The following is a 23,110-nucleotide window of genomic DNA, read 5'->3' on the forward strand; positions in this document are numbered from 1 at the left end:
TCCAGGACAAAGCCATTCTCTAAATTGACTAGACAGACTTGTTACCAAAAGTCACATATATAGGGGCCAACACTGTCATATCTGAGACTCTATATTGGTGGTAGATTGTGGTAAGATTTCCTGTTCATTAAACAACATTAAACAGGGCACATTCAGTCAACATCTGTAGCTTGTTTTGGGGAGTCCCTGTTTTTGAGATTTGTTAGAACAGCTACTAGGAATTTGGTTCATATATTTATCAATTGCTACTCCACTGTGACAGTTTCTAGATCAGATGCCCTGTTGGGCAGAGGTGTCTCAGTAATTTAGATAAGACTCTTGTTTCCTTAAGGGGTAACTGCTATTCAGTCACCTATAGTGGGATCCATGTGGACAAATGCTAAAAGCAGAGGTTATTTATGTTACAGTAACTGGAGTTCTTCAAGATGCCTTTGTCCACATGGAACCCATGGTCTGCTCTGCTTTCCAATTGGCATGGAATCCTTACATGGATATTCAATATTAGTGAAAGAACTAAATGGTGGTTGCAGCTGCTCCACCCTTAATACCCTTGCTGTAGGGGGCGTGAGGGCATCCAAGGCACATATGCAGCCCGACGGATACTGCTGGCTAAAAGATTCCAAATTCGCATGTATGAGGCGCACATACCTGCGGTGGAATCCGTGTACACAAAGGCATCTCAAAGAACTCCAGTTACTGTAAGGTAAGTAATTATCTTTGTTTCAGCATCAGAATGACACCACTTTATTTTTTGGCTCTTACCCAAACCAGTTCTGAGCTGGCACTTTTCAGCTCTGGTATGCACATGATGATACACACACATTTATAAAAAGCCTTACTCAATTGTTAATTAAAACTGAGATTTGCTTAATTATGTTCCATGACTGTTGGTATCTGTGGTTACGAAGAATAGTTCTAGTATTTTACTAGAGAATCAAAAATGGCATACAGAATAGTTGAGTAAGAACTTGATCCTGGGAGGTGACAAACATACTCAATATCCATTGGAGTCCCGTTGACACGGGAATCAGTGGGCACTGAAGGTGCCCAGCACCTTGCAGGAGGCACTCTGCACCTTGCAGAATTGATCACTAAATGTTTAAATAAAGTATTTTATAAACTTCTACTCATTAATTTTAACTTTTTTTCTTTTTATAACAACTGATTCTTGCTCATTTTTATTGCTTATTTAAAGTGCTGTATAAAACTGTTGTTATTTTTGATGGTGAGATATTTAATTTTCAGTAAGTGATGGTTCTTTTTTAGTAAAATTCATATGCCAGCTTATTTGACCTGTGGAGTAGAATGAGGAAAATTCACTGTAGCTCATATAAAAAAAATTACAACAAGAAAAGAGTGCAAGGACATGAGGAACAAAATCAGTCCATTGCAGTTTTATATCTTTTCTTTTCTTTTCTTTTGCAGAAGCTGGAAGTTACGAAATGACAAACCAACATGTAAAGCAAAATGGAAAATTAGAAGATAATCCTGCCACTGGCAGTCCGCCCCGGACTACATTATTGGGGACCATATTTTCTCCTGTTTTCAATTTTTTCTCACCAGCAAATAAAAATGGTAATTATTATCTAAAGCTACATAATATATATTAACATAAAAGTTAAGTATGGTTCATAATTTTTTTTTTAAGTTGTTTAGACTGCTAATGGAACAGGTGATCCTTCTTGTTGACCTGCAGAGCAAGAGCTACAGTTGCCATAAAGGAAACCATATCTAACTATTAGAAGCATTGCTTGAGCTATATAAGAGGAGGCATGGGCTTAGTTGCATTAAAATATTTGTTTCCTAGTTGTATATATCTCACACTTCACTTTGATTTACAAGGTATAAGAAACTAATTTGGTATTTTTCACCCTATATAAAATGGATTTATCTCTCTCCATCCATCTTTGGTTTGTATTGTAATATCATGAATTAAATTAGGGACATCTTCAGTTATTCCAGAAGACATTATCTCTGAATCTACGAATATTGATACTCTGTTAAGTAATTCAATGTTAGGATAATGATTGTACTGAAACCTCATTTCAGGAACATCAGGATCAGATTCCCCTGGGCAGGCTGTTGAAGCTGAAGAAATAGTCAAACAGCTTGATATGGAACAGGTGGATGAGATCACTACCAGTACTGCAACATCGACCAATGGAGCAGTTTACACTAGCCAAGCAGTGCAAGTCAGATCTACTATCAACAACGGTTTGGAAGAAGTGGAGGAAACAACTGATCGTGATCTACCACCACTTACAGGTAAGAAACTTGCATTTTCCTGGGACTCTTAAGTTAATTGTGCAATAATAAAAATGTGTTTGCACATTTGAGTAGAAGTTTTCTAAGAAAGCCCAGAGTGTTACTGTATTTTATATAAACAAAGATTCCCCAAAGTGTTTACTTGCATGCTGATTTTCATGAGCAGCAGCCTGGGAAAACACACTGTTATTTGGCAAAAATAGACTCTCCTTGTAAACTTCTCAGGCCAAATCCACTCCTGGTGTGGCTCAGTTGACTTCTAAATTTAAATAAAGCCTAATTCAAATGAATATTATGATTGCAAGTGTCAGATTTTCTGACTCAGTATGTTTAGTGCCAAATGTATTAAAATAAAATGTAAATCCTGAAACGCCCATCACCAAAAGGAAGTTCCCAACCTTTTGGTTGCTGTCACCAAAATAACAGACAAATGACAGATTTATATAGGTCCCTCCTTAATTTACAATGTTTTCTTCAAGAGAATCAACATGTTCTTTTTGGATGAAAATTCTAGAAATATTAAATTTACCATTGTGCACAGGGCCATCACAAGCCTATGCACTATTTAAGTCTCACTTTAAAGTTTCACAATATTGGTATTTAAATAGAGCATATATTTTTGTGGGTTCACTGCTGGGAGGTGAACCTATTTCATAGAACTGGAAGGGACCCTAGGCCTTCACTAGCAGGACCAAGTACTGATTTTGCCCCAGATCTCCCTAAGTGGCCTCTTTAAGGATTGAGTTCACAACCCTGGGTTTAGTAGGACAATGCTCAAACCACTGAGCTATCCCTGTTGCCCTCACCAAGATGTAGGGCTGAAGTGAGGAGAAGATGATGAAGAATTTTCACTGTTGCTATGAAGACTTGTGCATTAAGTGCAAAATTTTCACATTTTAAAACTTCACTAATAAGACTAGCTCTTGTGGGGTTTTTTGTTTTGTTTTGTGCTTTACCATTGAATTTTAGCACCAGTATCTCCAGACAGTGGTTACTCATCAGCTCATGCAGAAGCCACCTATGAAGAAGACTGGGAAGTCTTTGATCCGTAAGTGTTAATATTTTTATTGAAACATTACTTTTATAATTTTGGGCATTGGATAAAAAAACCTTGAATTTAAGCAAGTACTTTGTCATGTTTAGAACTTGCTTGCTGTGGTGAGTTCTATTTGAAAACTGCTAATTGTAAAACTAGTATATTGTGACTGGTCATGGCTTGTTATATTCAGTTTAAATTATTTATTTCTTACTTAGTCTTAATTACTTTAAATTACTTTAGTTGACTTACTGTATTGTCAGTTAAGGTAATGTGAACATAGTTATACAACAAATTCTCTTTCCTTTTTTAGATATTATTTCATCAAACATGTTCCACCACTAACTGAAGAACAACTTAATAGGAAGCCAGCTCTTCCACTGAAAACAAGAAGCACACCAGAATTCTCTTTAGTTCTAGACTTGGTAAATATGCATATAGACATGAGTTATTGTAGTGGGAGAAGAGTGAATTTATGTTCCACTTATTTTGCATATTTGACACATTGGGAACATGATGCTCCCATTATTAGAAAGAGACCTTATTAAATGCACATGTTGAAAGACTATAAAGTATTCAAAAATATTTTTAAAAATTTCAATTAAAAAGACACCCAGTTTAAAGAAATAATTTGAGAAACTGTCACTGAGTAATAAAAATGGAAAATTCACTGCATTTGTTGCATGATTCATCATTTTTCTTAAACATTTCAATTTTTTTAAAACTCTTCATAAACAAAAGTTAGCTGACCCTCCAGAGGACCTTCCCAAAAGAGTAGTGGAGAAAATCAGATATAATAAAGGTGAAAATTCAGCATCACCTGTATTTGATCAAATACTTACAAAAGGATGAGTCTCCCGGTGAGATTCCCTTAAGTCTGAGAGGACTTTTCTCACAGAGAAGAAAGCATGCTTCTCTTTAGAACTATTTGTTTTCACCCTCTGTTGATCCATTTTATTGTATTTAAGCAGTTGCTACTGGATAATTCAGTCACTGACTATATATAGTTGTCATTTAATGAATAAACAAGTCTAATTTTTTTTACTGAAATGGGGAAAAAAGCAAATAATTTTAGGGGTGGATGGGGTCCAGGGGGGTGATTAGGGACGGGGGTCTCTGAAGGGGGCGGTCAGGGAACGAGGAACGTGGAGGGGGATGGGGGGGCGGGCAAAGCAAGTTTGATATAACGTGGTTTCACCTATAACATAGTGAGATTTTTTTATCTCTCGAGGACCACGTTATATATTGGGGTAGAGGTGTATATTAATAGCTGTCTTTCATACTGTAGCAGCAATACATTCAAAATTAAATTGACCATACCGAATTATAGAGTGTATTTCCCTTCCAAAAGAACATAACGAAACAAATAGTCTCATTTTCAGTAATCCTGTCACAAAAGCTTCTTAATTTAGTATGATCTTTTTATTTTATTTTTTCTAGGATGAAACATTAGTACATTGTAGTCTAAACGAGCTAGAGGATGCTGCACTCACTTTTCCAGTGCTTTTCCAAGATGTCATTTACCAGGTAATTAGAAATATGTAGGAAAAATATATTTTTTTGTTTGTTTAATAGATAAAGTTATCATGCATATGTAATACCTTCTTGTCAGGAGAGAGATAAACATTGATTGGCATCTAAACAGCCATTTGAGTTACATGCTGCAGTTTTGAAATTTTGTAAGGCAGGTGGTCATGTGTTAGAAGTATTGTGGAGTACTTTTTATTACTACAATGTGGTAATGATGATTACTAGTAAAAATGTCAACAGTGATTAGTAAGAAAATGTAAATATTCTTTTTAGCAGCAGTATTCTATAGCAGCCTTTCTCCTTACCAGCAGATGGAGGCAGGAACATTGAAAGTTCAGGTAGTATCATTTCCCATGTAATAGCTTGCCACAAACTGTTAACTTTCTTCCCTGCCTGGGGAAACCAATTCATGCTGGTTGATCATTTCTTACTGTGAAAAAGGCTAATCATCAGAGCCTGAAGTTAACTAGCTTCTATCTAGCACCTAGTCTTGCATATCCTTTGCCGGTAACATTTCCACCTCTTTCGCCCCAGCTAGATTCTACTTGGTGATTACAGTTACTTTTGATTGTCTTGTGGAAAGTGCTAGTCATTTTTCCTGCTTCAGGCACTATTATTAGCTTTATATGTTTTACATTGACATACCATAGAGGAACAAGCATGGGAAAGAGGAGATCTGTTCCAGCAACTGCCAAAGATGCTGCACTGACCCAGGCTATTGTTCTCAGGTCCTTTTGTGTGATGTACCTGGGAGAGGCAACAGCTTCCCCTCCATGTAGTTCGCACGATATTGGACCCCTCTGTAGTATCTTTGGAGAATGAGCCAGTCATCAGGCACCTTAAAAGGACACTTGTCCAGGTATTTTTCCTAATTTTAAAAATGTTTTTCTTCATTGTTGCATATAAAACCCCATGGAATTTTGAAACTAAAATAATTTTTTTAATGAGTTTCTTAACTTGTCTCCTATTTGGTGACTGCCATTCTCAGTTTCCTCCTGGATGAGCTGGGGAGGAAGCTTCAAATTAATTCTTTGGGGGCAAATAGATTCAAGCCTGTTTTTTCCTTCCCTCTCTGAGGCTCTCAGTATGATTTGAGTATTTCTGGCTATAACTATGCTCTTTTGGTGATGGTGTGTTTTACTGAGTGTAGCTGAGAGCCAGCTTAGGGTCTGATCCAAAGGAAATTTAAGTCAATGCAAAGACTATCTTACAAGGTTTCTATATCTGTATTTAACAACATTGTACGTAAGCCTGTACCTCTTTTTATCCAATAAGATGATGCAGTTTCATCTATTGTGCCTTAGTTATTTCTCAAGTTTAGAATTGCAAAGGAGCAGTACCTTCACAAGGTAGACTTGATAAGGACAGCCTGTGTCTACATCAAGAATGTTGTTTTAGGATTCCTGACCATCTGTTTATTTTATTGAGGTGCTTGTACACCAGACATGGCAACCCAGAAAACATTCACCTCTTGGTACATGGGGGACAATAAGCAGGAGACTAAACAGTCAAGAATTTAGTTATAATCATAAAACATTTAATTAATTAAGGCTATGGGTAAAAAGAGAAGTCTCCTCTTCAGATAATTGCTGAACAGAAACTGGTTAATATTACATACATTCTTAGCTTTGTATTGTAGACAAGAGCTCGCTATTTCATCTGCTTTTGAAAAGTGATTCTTTCAATTATCAATTTGGTCATCTCCTATGCACTAGGCCCATCTGAATTTCAGTTCTCCAAACTCACCCATAGAGTGTCATTTAAGCTTTCACTGGTGTTGTCTCCTCCTGCTGGCAAGGAGGAAGTAAATGTCTGAGCAAAAGTTGAAGACCGATTATTAGGTAAGAAAATACTGTTATGTATTTATAAACTACAATACAGTGTAGCTCATTGAAAACAATACCTGACATGTAAAATCAGTTTGTGAAGATGTTGTCTATTAGTCTCTGAACATTTAATACCTTCAGTTAGACTCTTTAAGAAATACTATGAAACTAATGATCAAAAACATGCTTAAAACTTTTTTTTGAGAGAGAGTAAAACTTAGCGCAGTACTTCTTTTCCTACAGGATTTCTCCATTCTCTCACACCCAGTTTCACTAATAATTATGCAAATAGAGATCTGGGCTTCATACCATTATGATTTCTCTACTTAACAGAAGGCCATGAACCGATACTTTTGCAGGAGTGGGAGGGTGGATGAGCAAGCAGCTTACTTTGAAGTATATTTCTAAACTGGCCAACAATGCAGCCAAACATAACTGGATTGTTCAATTTATTACTCTGATGGGATGTGGCCAGGGGTATCTGAGAATTTTCATTCCCTTTCTGGTGAAATGCTATCCCAGTACTTTCTCTAAAAGAGCAACTAAACCAGCAGCCTTTGGATCAGTTGTTCAGGCTTCAGTCTGTGGTAGACACCCACAAAGAGAGCTACGATCAGATTGGGATCTCTTAACCTCGATCTAATTGGACTTTTAGAACTATGTTTTTCTCACCTGGAGAGGCACAATCAACTAAGAACCTGCTGTTTCTGTTCATTTATATGATGACCTTCATCTTGGGTCTCTTACAGTTGGGTAAGATGAGTCTAGTTGCAAATCCAGAGCTGCTGAACTTCATTGACCTATAACTCCTCAGCATTTCTTTCAAGGACAGAGGAAGACGACTCCTAAAGCACTGCACAGTGATGACATCTAATTTAATAGGAAATACATATCCAGAGTTCAGCTACTAGTAGTCATCATCATCTGATATCTGCATACCCAGACAGATATTTCTGTGGGACATGAAAGAAGGAAGGGAAAAATAAGTAGTTAGTTCATCTGGTATGATAAAGTCTTAATGATTGTCTAGCTAATTATGGGACTTTTATTTAAAGCTGTGTGAAAGTGTTTACTGTATTACAGAATATTTTCTCCTCCTCCTCTTGTTTGTAATAATTCCTTAGAAATTTAACTAAAATTTATGTCCTTACCAGTTTCTACCCCTCTTCTGCACAAACAGTTTGTTGTTGTTGAGCTGCTGGCATTGTTGTTTAAAAAAAACATGGTAACAATATGGAAACATTGTGGGGATGGGAGTTGTACATGTTTTAATGGATGGAGGTTGGATATACACAGTTACATGGACTATATATAGGAAAAAACTACATGGCTCAAATTTTCTCCTATGATCATTAATGCCTCTATTTCCTTGTTAAGAGAATGTAAGGTTTTCATTAAAAAACAAAATAACATCAACTAAGCTTAACTAGCTAACTTAACCAGATCATGTTTAATTTTTCTGTTTGCTCTAGCAAATTACTGGATATCATTATTAAGCTATTTTAAAATATCTGTTTACTTTTTTCATTCTTACTAGTTTTGAAACTTTTAATTGATCATTTTTGTCTTAAAAATATAGAATACTTATTCTGAGAGTCACATTAAAAAGCCCAGTTTCTTGAGTTCCATAGCTCTTCATTTGATTTATTTTTCCTTTAGAAGAATTTGTTTCATGCTGTATATCAAATAAAATAAATGCTATATGCTTTTTCCAAATTAGTCACTTGATGACATTTTCAAACACTTATAATTACAAATAATTTTGGTTTTCTCAACAAAGATTGACTAATAGTGTAAAGTCTGACAGCTGGCTTGAAAAATTTTAGTATACATTTTCAAAAATGCTCTGGTCCTTATTGTGACTTTTGAGTCATGGTTCAGGCTGAAGGGGTGCAGTGCAGCAGGAACCCCATAAGGAATCCTGGTTTAGTCAGCTGGCGTTCCCTCTCAGGGGTTCCAGGTTTGCACACTGCAGGGACAGTTCCACCACCCTTTCAACAGGTGTACTTGCCTCTTCACTCAGTGGGAGTGGAGCCACAACATTTAGGCATCTAGTGCCCCTAGTGGGGCTAGCCAGGAGCAGAGCCTGCATTTCCCCTCGGGATCATTCCTGGTCCCTTTACAAGGGCACACAGAGGTAAAGCTCTTTGTGTCGTTATCTCTTTCCCTGCTCCTGTACACCAGATTAGACACAATCAAGCCCTATGTTTGTTACCTGTTATGATTGTAACTTACTCTCTACACCTTACTACATTGAAAACCTGAGGCACTCCTAGTACCTCTCTACATTGAGACAATACTTCACTGTGCAAATAAGAGACCGTCTAGTATGCTTATAAGTTTTCATCTTCATTCTGCCACTGACTCAGTGTGGCCTGGGGCAACTGAGCAAATCTCTCTGCCTCAGTTATGGAAAGTAATGGCAAAAATGACCATTAATCATAGCTATTTCTTTAATAAAACTACCTGGTGCACCAGATTCAGCAGCAAGTGCCGGAGTTCGGGGTGGGATGGGGTGGGGCAGGGCAAGACTATGTGTGCACGCACGGGCAGGAGAATGTAGGCAGGGAAGGAGGGTGGGCAGAAACTGGTGGGTGAGTATGCAGGACGATGAAGGGATGCAGGTGAGAAGGGTACACATGTTCAAGGGAATTTGGGGTGCAGAGGAGAGAGGGAAACTTGGGTTGTATGAAGGAGAATATAGAAGAAAGGGAGGGCAAGAGGGCATTTGGGGTGTGTGCACAGGGATATGTAGGGAGTGACAGAAGAAAGGGCAGATCTGTAGGATGGGGAAACTGAGATATACCCTCTAGTTGCTTTGCTATGCTCTGGTGAAACAAAGCAACTGTAAATGCAGTTTAACTGGCTAGTATGCTCTGGCTGCAAAGTGGCATAAAGGAGTCTCAGCACACCAATGAACTGACCGTAAAAGTTAAAGTAAAAAAAAAAAAAGGTTTATACTTCATCTTCAAACAATTGGAAATAACACATGACAATATTCTCTTTGGGTTATGAAATTTTAAATTAAAAACAAACAGGGAAATTCTTAGAGAAAGGTATGTTAATATGGAGGTACGGTTGAGTATACATATCAGTAAGGCTACGATTCTGTCATGGATATTTTTAGTAAAAGTCATGGACAGATCACGGACAATAAACAAAAAGTCACGGAAATCATGACCTGTCCCTGACTTTTACTAAAAACATCCCTGACAAAAATGGGGAGGGAGGAGGATCCAGCACCATGACAGGGGATGTGGGGGGGTTAAAATCTAATGTACATTTAAAAATCAGTTTAATCTAACCTGGGACCACAAATACTAGAGTGCCATAATCCTATAAGCAACTGTTGATCTACTGGATCATGGTGTAGAAGTAAAATGTCTAGTCAGGTGTCTGATGAGTTGACGAGCCCAATTCGGGAGCGACCCAGCTTGTTACAAATTTCACAGATCCATGTGTTCTTCTTTGAGTGCTTGCTCACGTCCATTCCATTAGGGGTGTGAGCTCGCCACATGCACTGGTGCCGGAAGTTTTCCCCTCAGCAGTATCCGTAGGGGACTGGCTCTGGCGCCCTCTGGAGCGATGTCCGCATGGCGCAGTATAAGGGGCACTGCCGGCTCCCTCCACCCTCAGTTCCTTCTTGCTGCCAGTGACGGTACTGGAACATCTGCTGCTTCGGCTAGCATTGTTTTGTTCTCTGTTCTTGCAAACTTTGAAAACCTGTAATATAGTTGTATATAGTTAGTAGTTGAATTAGTTACCCTTAGTAGTAGTTCTCAAATGCTTTGTTAGTCCCAAATGGGACTCAGCTGGGGGACGGGGCATGCCCTGGTACCCAGGCTCTAAGCCCTGCAATCGTTGCAAACAGCCTATGCCCGTCAGTGATCCACACAGTAGCTGCTTAAGGTACTTGGGCGAGGAGCACATAAGTGACAAGTGTCGTCTTTGTAAGTCCTTCAAACCCAGCACGAAAAAGGAGTGGGACAGTCTCTTGAAGGCACTCCTGATGGAGTCAGCACTCACTCCAGCTCTGGAGTAACAGTCCAACTTGGCACCAAGCACCGCGGCATTGGTGCACAGTGCTCTGCCGTCGCCATCTATGAGCTGGCACCAGTTCCCCTCCGCGGCTCCGTCCAAGAAGCCAAAGAAGACAGGGAGGGGAAGATCCTCTATTTCCAGCAAGGAAAAAGAGAGGGCTGGGGGTTAGCCAAGACCTGCGCCGGGCAGCTCAACGCCCCCTTCAGGAAGTCAGGCCCCAGCTCAAGTTGAGCAGTGTAGCCCATCCTATGCTTTGCTTGCGACTCCAGATAGTGGTACAGGCCTCCATCAACTCCAGGTGCCTTCGATGCCCGAGGCTCTTCAGGCAGCTCAGGAGATCCTGATGCTTCCGGTGCCATCCACACCGGCTTCAGCAGTACCCAGGTCTCAGGGTAAGCACGCCTTGGGACCGTGTATGTCCCTGCCTCAGTGGCACCATTCCCCATTGTGTGGGATGTCCTGCCACCACTTGCCAGCCTGAAGCCGTCACACCTCAGATAGTCAGGCTTAGCAGAGCCTTCTTTGGTCCCTGGACCTTGGGCACTGACAGCAGGATTTGAGGCATACCTCGATTGTAGCCTGGTGCAGACCCACTGAGGCGTGCCCCATCCCCTCCCTCCCTCCCGACAGGAGCAGCGAGACTGACCCTTGCATTGCAGAGAGCTCGGTGCAGATCCTGTGACCAATTGAGGGATCGAAGTCACCGGACTTCCGTTGTTGGTCTCTGAGACTGGGATTGCCGCATTCCGGGAGTTCCTCCCAGCAACTGGCACGTGATAGCTCCCGGTCCCTCTCAACGTCCCGGTCAGATAGCATAAGGTGTAGATCGCCAGGTTTCCAACACCGATCCGCCGAACACTGTCAGTCCCCAAGGCCCCAACCAAGACGGTCGTCTCGCTCGGACAGGTCTGCCTCCAGGTCAGATAAGAGCTGCCGCTGGATAGTGACTGCTCCGGCTACAGCTCTGGCGCTGAGCAGGGCTCCCTAATTGTGGGGCAACCTGCGGTGCCACCTACATCATCAGCACTGAAACCTGTCCCATGGCCCCAAGCACAGTGGCTGGCATCATGGTATCCATGGAACCCAGACTTCCCAGGCTGCCCACTCAGTGTTGGGAGCCTTGGACAGGCCAGCGGCCTCAACATCCTGACCTCCTCCAGTGCCTGGGACTTCGGGGTGAAGGACCCCACAGGTCCAGGAGGACCCAGGGGAGCAGCCTGCTGGACTACCAGTGGACATGGATGCCCCTGCAGTACCAGCATTGTCCTCGCCCAGTTCCTCAGGATGACACTAAGGCGCACCAGGAACTATTGAAGAGGGTCAAATCTAACCTGGGGCTCCAGGCCGAGGAGTTGGAAGAGCCTTCGGACTCCATGTTTGATGTCCTCTGCTCCTTGGTCCCTGCCAGGGTGGCTTTACCCCTTCACGAGGGGGTATCAAAGATTACTACTGACCTCTGGCAGACTCCCTCCTCCTTGCCCCCTATCTTCAAAAGGGCCGAGCGCATGCAGCGTCTTCCTACCTCACCTGTCGGGCAAGGTGGTGAGAGTCCTCATTGACAACACAGCCTCAGTATTCTAAATCAACAGGCAGTGGAGCACCTCAGCAGAGCCTTCTTTCACCACAAATGGTCGCTCCACCGGGAAGTAGCCTACATGGTCTTCCAGAGGTGGGGAACTCCCCAAGTGGACCTGTTCACCACCAGGCAAAATAGAAAATGTCATTGGTTTTGTTCTTGGCAAGGACACCCTCTCCAATGCCTTCCTCCTGTCGTGGTCGGGGAGCCTGATGTACACATTCCCTCCGATTCCTCTCATCAGCAAGGTCCTGGCAAAGATCAAGAGAGGATCATGATCTCCCCGGCGTGGCCTCACCAGCACTGGTTCGGCACGCTCATGAACCTGTCAGCGGTCCCTCCCTGGCCCCTGCCCAACCGACCGGACCTGCTGTCACAGAACCACAGTCAGCTCTTACACCCCAAGCTCACATCCCTCTATCTCTCGGCATGGATGCTGCATGGCTGAACCTGGAGGAGCAGACCTGTTTGGAGGAGGTCCAACAGGTTCTCCTGGGAAGTAGGAAGCCCTAACTAGACTGATTTTCCTGGCCAAGTGGACAAGGTTTTCCTGCTGAACATCCGAGCGTGGCATCTCTCCCTCGCACTCTTCCATACAGACTGTCCTAGACTACCTGTTTCATTTGAGGAACCAGGGCCTGGCACACATTCCCTTAGAGTGCACCTTGCGGCCATCTCCACTTTTCACCTGCTTTTCACCAATCCAAGGACAGATTCTTGGGAGAGCTTGAGAGACTCTTCCCGCAGGTATGGACTCCTGTCCCACAGTGGGATCTTAACTTGGTCCTCTCTAGACTCACTGGCTCTACTCTTTGAGCTGCTGGGCTCCTGCTTTTCCCACCTGTCATGGAAGGTTGCGTTCCTGGTGGCGGTTACAGCAGTGAGATGAGTCTCTGAGATTAGAGCCTTGACCTCAGAACCGCCATACATGGTTTTCTACAAAGACCAGGTTCAGCTGCGGCCCCACCCGGCCTTCCTGCCTAAGGTGGTGTCTACCTTCCATATGCAGCAGGACATCTTCCACCTGATGTTCTGTCCCAAACCACATAAGACCAGTGAAGAGAGGCATCTTCATGCGCTGGACGTCCAAAAGGCCTTGACTTTTTACTTAGAACGTACCAAGCCTTTCCGTTAATCAGCGCAGCTCTTCATTACTATAGCGGATAGGATGAAGTGCCTTCCGGTGCCCTCGCAGAGGATTTCCAATTGGATCACCTTGTGCATAAGGACCTGTTACGATCTTGCGTTACGACCATCCAGACTGGATGGGATTCTGTGCGCTCCACCCAGCTTTCTACATTGATGTTAAACGACGTCATATCATTTTTGCACATGTCATGGTACTGCCATAAAGGGCGACCCCGTTTTCTAGAGCTATCTCGAATGTCGCTGTACAAAATGTTCTTGGGGATACGGTCTTCTTCCATTCTCCTGATATGACTGAGCCACTGCAACCTCCTCTTCTTGATAGTAGTTTCTAAGTGTGTCAATCCTGTGCGCTCCAGCACCTCTGTGTTTGGTATTTTGTCTTCTCACTCTTATTTTCAGGACCTTGCCCAGCCATCTCATGTGGAAGCTGTTCAGTCTCCTAATGTGCCTAGTGTATGTAGTCCATGTTTCTGAACATAAAGCAGGGATGACAGCACGCAAGTCTCATAGATTTACATCTTCACCTTTGGTGATAGTTTGCTGTTATTCCATGCACATTTCTGTAATAGCCCAAAATTCTTAGCTGCTTTTCTGAGTGTTAGTTCAGTCTGAAGGGCAAGATTCCTGCTGATCATAGAACCCAAGTAGCAAAACTGTCAACAGTGCAGAGATTTACCCTCCAGAGTGATGTCAGGCATTGGTTCTTCCACCCTTTGGTACGTGATCACAGTCTTCTTGAAACTAATTATCAATCCGAAGCTCTTGCATGACACTCAAAATCCACCCAAGAGATTTTGCAGGGAAGATTCACTGTGGGCAACCAAAGCTGCATCATTCGCAATCAGGAAATCTCTCAGAACCAGCTTTTTCCCCTTGACTTTCACTCTAATTCTTGCTATGTTGAACAAGCCTCCGTCTGGTGTGGTTCGAAGATCAGTGCCATCGTTGCTGTCCTTAAATGCATGAGAGAGCAGGAATGCAAAGTAGAAGTTAAAAACCACAAAGGTTAGAGGACACCCCTGTTTCACCCTACTGTTGATGTCAAAGGCACTTGGTTTGTAGTCAGCAATGATGGCCCAGTGGTTAAGGTGCTAACCTTGGTCTAGACCTGGGTTCAATTCCCTCCCCAGATTGCCTTTGTGACAACGGGCAAGTCACACAGTCTCTCTGACACTGTTCTCCATCCTGTGCTTTGGATGATTTTGTTAGCTATTTTTAAAAAAAAGCCTCATCCACCTCTTCTTTTTGGTTAGGTGGTCTGTAATGGACCCCTACCATGACGTGAGTTAAGGTTGTTCTTCAAGTATGTGTCCCTGTGTGTTCTCCACCATAGTATGTGTGAGTGCCTGTATGCACTCAATTGGAGATTTTAGAAAGCAGTGTCTGAGTACACAACTGCACACCATACATCGGCATGCTCCAGTATCAAGGTTTATAAGGAGGTGCAAACCCACCACCACTCCAATTCCTTCTCCATAGTCCTTTGCTCAAGATGTATCTTAGCCGTGTCCGCTGCTAGATTTACAGCTTCCTTGCTCTTGCTTAGTATTTTATTTTAATCTGTTTTTTTCAATTTTAATGTTTTAGCACAGACTTATGCTTTTTTGAGGGTGAGATTCCCACATCTAATCCCTTTCGTTTGTCACCAGAACCTTCACTTTCAGCTGTTGCATATTTTCTGTCCTTTTCCTGATTGGGTTATTCCAAAGATCCCAGGCTTTAAAACCTGCTAGACCTGCCACAGGTCTTTTCCCTTCAGTGACAGTCATTCCGTTGTCTCTGCTGTCTTGGAGAGTCCTGCGTCCTTTGGCCACTGTCTCTCTGACTGCGCCAGTGTCTTCAGTCTTGTTGAGTGAGGACCATGGGTCAGCTTCAGAAGTGAACCATTCCAAGAGGAAGAGACCCCACTCCCTGGTGAGAGACTCCAAAAGAACAGAAAAGTCACCTTCAAGGCCAGGACTTAAGGAGAGCTCGCATCCAGGTCAGCGAGGCCCTTTATGCTAGCCCTATGGATGTGCAGCACCAGAAGGTGCCAGGGCCAACCCGATGGATACCGCTAAGGGAAAAATTTCCGTCGACTGTACTTGACACACACCTACAATGGAATGGACATATGCAAGCATGCGAAGAACTTGTCATGAATAGGTCCATGATTGGTCGACCCATCTGGAAAAGGTCTGAACCAAATGGTTCTTCAGGGACCACTCATGCATCTGGGAGTGATCTGCAACCACATTGTTTTCCCTTGCCAAATGTATTGCTACAGGGTAAATGTTGTGGCGGCTCTACCAATCCCATTTCTTTATTGCCTCTGCATACAAAGAGGCAGAGGGAGCAACCTCTTGTTTGTTTATATAATACATTGCCAATTTATTGTCTGTTACTCCCTGCACAATCTTCCCTTGCAAGTGAAGAAGGAACGATCTGTGGGCCAGGTGGATGGCTCTTAATTCCAGTACATGGCTGTGCAGTGTTCTTTCTTGAGAAGACCAGTGTCCTTAAACCATTAAGTTGTTCAAGTGTGCTCCCTAATCCTTTGTTGATATATCTGAAGTCACTGTCCAGCATGGACCTGGAGGAGTGAACTGCACACCTTTGAGCATGTTGGTCCTGTTTGACCACCAGTGTAGAGAGCTGTAATTTCTGGGACATGGTGAGACATAACTGAAGACCATCCAAATTTGGACAGTAGACAGGGATGTCCAGTGTTGCAAAGGTATCATTGTCAGAGGGGCAAATGAAGTCATGTAGATAGTGGCTGCTACAAACCCCTTTGAGATCCAGGAAGAACTTTATCATCAGCGTGGGGCAACTTTAGATCATCTTAGGCATTGCTCCATTTTGAGAAATCTGTCTTCTGGCAGAAGGGCTCTCCCTACTGTTGAGTCCAATATGGGACCTACAAAGGGGATCCTTTGAATAGGACAAAAGACCGATTTGGAAAGCTGAGGAAAAATCCTAGACCTGTTAAGAAGTTGGTTATGGCTACAAACACTGTAGAAAGCTTTCTGTTCAAGTAAGATCAGGTCTTCAGTAGTCAAGAAATGTGTGCTTCTATCAGAAGACCAAGATCCATTGCAATACAACTGTTGATGATATGAAACTTCCTATTAATCTGTGGAGTTCCCTATTTGTTCCTTCTGAGTACTCAGGCCTTGCCTACACACAAAATTTACACCAGTTTAGTGAAATCAGTGCAAACCCTGTGTGGACACTCTTATTTTGGTACAAGAGTGACTTATTTCAGTTTAGCTTACATTTGTTTTGACTTAAGGGAAAACAAAAATAAAGCTGGTTTAAAACAAAATAAAAGTGCCGGGCCAATCTTTTGCACCAGTTTAACTAATTGGTTTAAAATAACACCTTTACTTAAACTGGTGCAACTCTATATGCAAACAGGTTTGTAAAAAAGGTAAACAGAGGACAAGATCCTCCTCCTAGCCCTTTGGTGGCCTCCCTGATCCTGGTGTCCAGTATCTCATCCCTGCTCAGCAGTAGTAGAAATTTCCATTTGCCAATTGTAAAATCCAGTGTCACAAGGCCAGTGGTATAAGACAGTTTAAAATCCTAAGAATCCGTCGTCTTAATTCAATTTTAGATTTTCTGCAATGTTCAAGATGCAGCAGCTAAGATTATGCTGGGTAACACTGATGGTTTGCCATTTGACAGTGTGATTTCTTTTGTGGCTAAGATTTTCTTTTGAAGTTCAGTGTGGCTGCTGACTGACAGAACCTGAAGCAGATTGAGGGATTAGAGTTGCAAAATACAATTTTTAGTTAAGAAATTGCCTGGTTCCTCTATTTTTAAAATGATTTCTGACTTCATCAAGCTTTCCAGTAAATCAGTTAAAGATTACTTTACCATTTTACCTTTTCACTCATAGAAGAGTTGAGTGATATTGCAAGTTGGTTGAAATATTTTTGAATGCTCAAATATTAATATATGAGTAATCTATCATTTCTGTTCAGTGTACTCATAATGACCATTTTTATTTAATAATCTGTACAGACTATCTGTAGCTTCAGCTGTCCCTACAGTAAAGCCACTTTGAATCTTTCTGTATTATTTATTTAAATCCAGCTCTTATTTCTATAGGTTTATGTGCGGTTACGGCCGTTCTTCAGAGAATTCCTGGAACGTATGTCTCAGATTTATGAGGTAATAATACTTTGATATCTCTTTGAAATTTCTTTTTATATTATATATACTCATTTATATGATGCTAAATAATGCAATAATGATGCAACTTTTTCCTCCTCTAATTTATAGATCATTCTTTTTACTGCTTCTAAGAAGGTGTATGCAGACAAGTTACTGAACATACTAGACCCTAAAAAGCAACTGGTCAGGTAAACTTGATTAAAAACTCATGTAAATATCTAATTTTAGGTTAACCAATTTATTTTTCACAAAATTATAATTAAGAAATCAATCATTACACATTAACTTCTTTGTTGTAGTGTGCCTCACTAAATTGACCAAGCGTGTATGCATGAAAGGGGGAAATGAGAGGTGGAAAGGTAATTGAATTATTGTACAAGGGATACTAGAGACATAAACCCTAACCATTTTTGTACTCCATTCTGACGCTTAAAAGCGTATGTATCCCTTGATCCATCATAACATATTTGAGAGTTACTCATTACAAATGTAATTCTTCTAGCACCTGTTTCTCTGCTACTTCATCAATATTTGACTGATTTTTAAGTGTATATCAAAAAAACAAATAGTTTTTGACAGAAAATAATTCATTATTTGATGACTTTTTTAAATGAACTACTTTTTAAAGGACAATTCATAAAATTAATTTTAAATCTGTTATCTGCAGGATCAAAATATTTGCATCTTTCATTCACGCATGAAATGATTTGTTGATTCTGGTAACAGTTATTTAGCCTTATTCATTTCCTAGTCTCTTTACCTGAGCCCTGGGCTATGATGTAGGGGAGTGTCTTGTTCTTGAGCAATGCAATTCCTCAAGATTTTTAAGGAAATGTTGGAGGGATTTGCATAGTGATCCTCTTCTGGAAGGATGATAGACTTTTTGGATGGGAAAGTTAAAGCAGAAAAAAAGGGGAAATCCTCAGGGATCCATTCAAAATGTGATATCCTTATTAAGGGGAATAAATAATTTCCGCCTTCTCTGATTAGGAAATGCAAGATACTGTGCCCAAGAGCTCATTTGTAAACTTCTCATTTGCATCATGTTAGCTCAGAAAACAGAGTGAAATCCCAGCCCCATTGAAGTATATGGAAAAGCTCCCATTGACTTCAGTGAGATCAGGATTTCTCCTGTTGTTTTTAAAGTATGGGACACCAATCATAATTTACTTTAAGGCTTTAAAGATATATTGTCAACTTATTTTAATCCAAATATTTTATACTTTCTAAAACTTCAGTATTCTAGTAGCATTTCACCTAATTGATATTTTTATGTAAATACTAAGCATTCTGGGGCAGGGACTGTCTTTTTATTACTTGTATGTACAGCACAGCCGAGCCCTTGTTGATGATTGGGACACTTACATGCTATATTTAGGCCTGGCAGAATTTGATGTTTATTTTTAGGCATTTTTTTTCTTTAATTTTTATTGATTTAAGTTTTCACGATTGCAGGAGATTATGGGAAAGTCAGATAATAGGGTTCTCAGACAGTAATTTAATGATAGATATTAAGATTCAAAAAGTTAAAGCTTTGTAACTGTTAAAACATGAATTGTCAACATCCCATGTCAAAATATACAAAATAAATATCCTCAAATCAAACTCTAATAAGTTCTCAAGCAGCATTTTCCTTACTTTGCCTATCTACATTTTGATTATTATCAATGCAAATTTTTGTTGTTGGTTTGTGTGTGTATGGTGAAATCAACATTTACAAGTATCAGAGGGGTAGCTGTGTTAGTCTGGATCTGTAAAAGCAGCAAAGAGTCTTGTGGCACCTTATAGACTAACAGACGTTTGGGAGCATGAGCTTTCGTGGGTGAATACCTGCTTCGTCGGATGCAACCGACGAAGTGGGTATTCACCCACGAAAGCTCATGCTGGTCTATAAGGTGCCACAAGACTCTTTGCTGCTTCAACATTTACAGATATTTACTGATAAAAATCTAATCCTGACAACCCTAGCCATATGCTAGCCTAGCTCTAGAAATTACGTTAGGGAAGTTGTACAGAAAGTCAGACTAAGTGATCACAATGGGCCATTCTGGCCGTGAAATCTGTGAGTTTATATTTAAGGACTATAAATACAGAAGTACTTTTTATCTATTTATGGAATCTAAAGTGTGAGTTTCAGTTAAATAGATCTTCAGTATTGGTGTGTGGAATCTGGACATATTTAGTGTACCTTTAAAAAAGTTGTTTATTCACAGATTCACCACTATTATATTCATCTTGCCAGTGTCCTCCTTAACATGCAGTAATAATACTCTTTTAGCTTCTTTTTAGGAAACTTAAACAAATGTTTTTAGATGCATTTTGTCTCATTTAGTCAGCATTATCAATTTGTTTTTGATGAAAGTCTTTAAATATAATCAACTATGAATAATATAAAAAGGAATGATAAGTACTGAAGGAATCTCTCCCGTTACTGTGTGGGAGGTTACATGGCTATCTCATTCTTAAGGGGAGTAACTTATGTAATACTTCACAAGTCTCTCTGAAAAAGGCTTTTACAGCTCTAATTTGTATGACTCAGAATGCAATTTTAAACTTATTGGGACAGGATAGATATAATGAAATGGTGTGGTGCATCTGAACTATAAGAATTTGAACTGGATGCACACTTGTGATTCATGTGCCCTGAAAAGCTGACATCAAGGCTTGATTAGTTTTGACTTTAGCCTAAAGGTAAATTTGTCAGGCACTCCACACATATGACTTAGAATCTGCATATCAAATTGTTTGTCACTGAGCCATGAGCTTATTTATAGTAACAGTGGGAGCTCCACCCCTTTGTGAAATTAAACATTTCAGATATAGCTTTTTTTTTTCTAATTTCCTTTAATCAGATTTCCTAAATTGTCAAACAGCCTTAGAGAGATTGTCATAAGAAAATGTAAAGCTTAGAAAGATGCATTTAGATTGTAATATGATTTTAATGTAACCTATATTTGAAAGTCAGTTTATTCTATACTTGATAAGGTGATGAAGCTTCAGTTGTATTTTTAATACTACTTTAAACAACCTGAATCCTTGTACACTATCCGAACATTTCTAATTATTATACGACCTCTCTCTGTTGAATTAAATAGGAGCAGGATAATTGGGAAAAAAAGCAGCTGATGGAATGTTTTGGCCTTGAGGCTTTTCTTAAGCTATTGTAACTGAAATAGGTTAATTGCCATCACAGGTAACATTCCACAGAAAACAGTCCTTCTAATATTTTCTATTCTGGCAGGTACAGGGATAAGGGAGGCTCTGTTCTCTACTGGTTAGGGCAAAGGACTGGAAGCCAGGGTTCCATTGAGGGGCTAACCCCTGACATACTATGTGACCTTGGGAAGTCACTTGAGGTCCTTGTATGCCTCTGTCAACTCATCTGGAAAACTGGTTAAAAAGCAGGACCTCACTGACAGCCAGATACTGCATCTTAACTGTTGTGGGTAAATGAATTACCAAAAAAGTACAGAATTGTATTAATCCCTATCTTTGGTTTTAAACATTATATTTTTAGAGGAACAGACAAGTTCCGTGTTAAGGCATGGCAATACTTGAAGATAAGGTCTACCTATTTGCTAAGAATTTTGATGATGAAAGAATAGCCCAAAAGAGAGAGACAGTTTTTAAAAGGGCAGCTTCTTAAGAAGAGCTAAGCACATCCGGAAAGAAAAAATAAGATTTTTACTTCCATAACACTTGGCAGCATTTAATTTTCTTTTTCTCTGTGCAACATATTTTTTAAGTTACTAAATTAATTAATTTTCCTTTAACCCATAGGCATCGACTTTTCCGTGAGCATTGTGTTTGTGTACAAGGAAATTATATAAAGGATTTAAATATCCTTGGTAGAGATCTTTCAAAAACGATCATAATTGACAATTCACCACAAGCCTTTGCCTATCAGGTAAGCATTTTTGTGATAGTCACACTTTGTAGAATTTGTAAAAACCTTCTCTGAAAATGAAAACATAAACTTTTAATGTAACTAGGTAAATTAAGAAAATGCTAGGTGTAAAAAAAAAAAAAAGTACCTAACTCATTTGTAATAAATTCACCTCAAAATATGTAGGCTACTTTTTTAATAGGAACATTTTAGCATTTTAGGTGTTACTTGACCATTTCAAAAATAGTATAATTTTAAAAAGTAAAATAATGTAAGTGAAAAGAATTTCTGTGTGGCAAACGTTCTTCAGAAAACTCAGAATACTTCACCATACTCACAACATTTCCTTTGTATTTTGATTATTTTTAATGATAAGAAGGGCTTTAACACTTTTACTCAATCAATTACTGCTTCTAGAAATTCAGAAAAATCCAGTCTGTTAGGATTCTTCTGACTTGGGCAGTGTTCACAAAATATACCCTTTCAGAACTAGTAGAAAAATTCTGAGCAAACAAATTGTAGGTCGAGGTGAAGTGTATACAACTATCATACTTCTGTATACTAGAGGTGTTCAATATACATTCCATGATCCAGATTTAGTCCAAAAATATGTTCTCTATATAATCCAGTCTCCATAATTGTATAGACATGAGGGAAGTGGAGAGATTAATCTCCAGAGTCCCTCTACATTAGAGAATAGAACTGGTGTTGAAAACAGTAGTCTGCCTACTAGTGATACAGTTTCGTTGTCTATAAATTCAGCACTAGTTCAGGGAAATCCACTGCTCACAGCTGATGTCAGTCAGCACAATTCAATTTCACATTGTAAAGTGGGCTTCTGAACCAAGATCCTAATCCAGAACCCACTGAAGTCAATTGAAGGAAAAGACTTTTTCTGATGTCAGTGAGTACAGTACTGTTCCTGATTTTGCTCCTGAGACTTTTCCTGGATTTGGCGGGCAACGAAGATCATGTTGGTTATCCCACGGGATGATCTAAAACCACACTGAGATTCCAGCAATATTTTCTCAGCAAGGGGAAATAATTGATTTAAGAGGATACGGGCAAGGATTTTCCCTGCTGTAGATAGCAAAGCAGTGCCTCTATAGTTTCCACACTTTGACTTATCTCCTTTCTTAAGATTGTAACAATGTTAGCATTTCTCAAGTCTTCTGGAATCTTCTTATACCAGATATGAAGAAAAAGTTTGTGGAGCTTCCTTACCAGTTCTTCACCTTCAAACTTGTAGACTTCAGTTGGTATGCCATCAGGCCCTGCTGCCTTGTTGTTCTTAGTTTGCATAATGTCTTGTGTTACTTCTTCGGGGGGTGTGCGAGGGTGTCAGCAAGAGATTCTTTTTTATGTTGAGGTATAGATTTGATAGTAGCATCAGGGACAGTTGAGTCACAGTTCAGGAGTAACTCAAAATGCTCCTTCCATCTGGCTTTGATGGCTTTGCTATCCTTACAATATGTTGACCCGTCTTGGGCTCGGAGTGGTGTGGGTCCATGGGAGCATGGACTGTAAATGGCCCTTCTGGAAAAAAAAGCTCCTCATGTCATATTTATCAGCATAAAGCTTAATCTCCTTGGCCTTTTCTCGACACCACTTATTTCTGATGTCACGGATTTTCCTTTGGG

The 23,110-nt window shown here is 40.4% G+C and overlaps 1 protein-coding gene across 6 annotated transcripts in view; it reads left to right on the top strand.

The window, feature by feature from the left end:
- The window catches only part of CTDSPL2 (CTD small phosphatase like 2), a 67,390-nt gene that overhangs the window by 38,300 nt on the left and 5,980 nt on the right, over positions 1 to 23,110 (top strand). For all 6 annotated transcript variants that reach the window (XM_039491898.1, XM_039491899.1, XM_039491900.1 and 3 more), the window contains 8 exons: positions 1,426 to 1,575; positions 2,050 to 2,265; positions 3,235 to 3,313; positions 3,615 to 3,726; positions 4,742 to 4,828; positions 17,519 to 17,581; positions 17,693 to 17,772; positions 21,365 to 21,491. In XM_039491898.1, the coding sequence (XP_039347832.1) occupies positions 1,426 to 1,575; positions 2,050 to 2,265; positions 3,235 to 3,313; positions 3,615 to 3,726; positions 4,742 to 4,828; positions 17,519 to 17,581; positions 17,693 to 17,772; positions 21,365 to 21,491 (914 nt within the window). The remainder of the gene's footprint in view (positions 1 to 1,425; positions 1,576 to 2,049; positions 2,266 to 3,234; positions 3,314 to 3,614; positions 3,727 to 4,741; positions 4,829 to 17,518; positions 17,582 to 17,692; positions 17,773 to 21,364; positions 21,492 to 23,110) is intronic.

The sequence above is a fragment of the Mauremys reevesii genome, linkage group 10 (genome assembly GCF_016161935.1).
Source record: "Mauremys reevesii isolate NIE-2019 linkage group 10, ASM1616193v1, whole genome shotgun sequence".
Lineage (NCBI taxonomy): Eukaryota > Metazoa > Chordata > Testudines > Geoemydidae > Mauremys > Mauremys reevesii.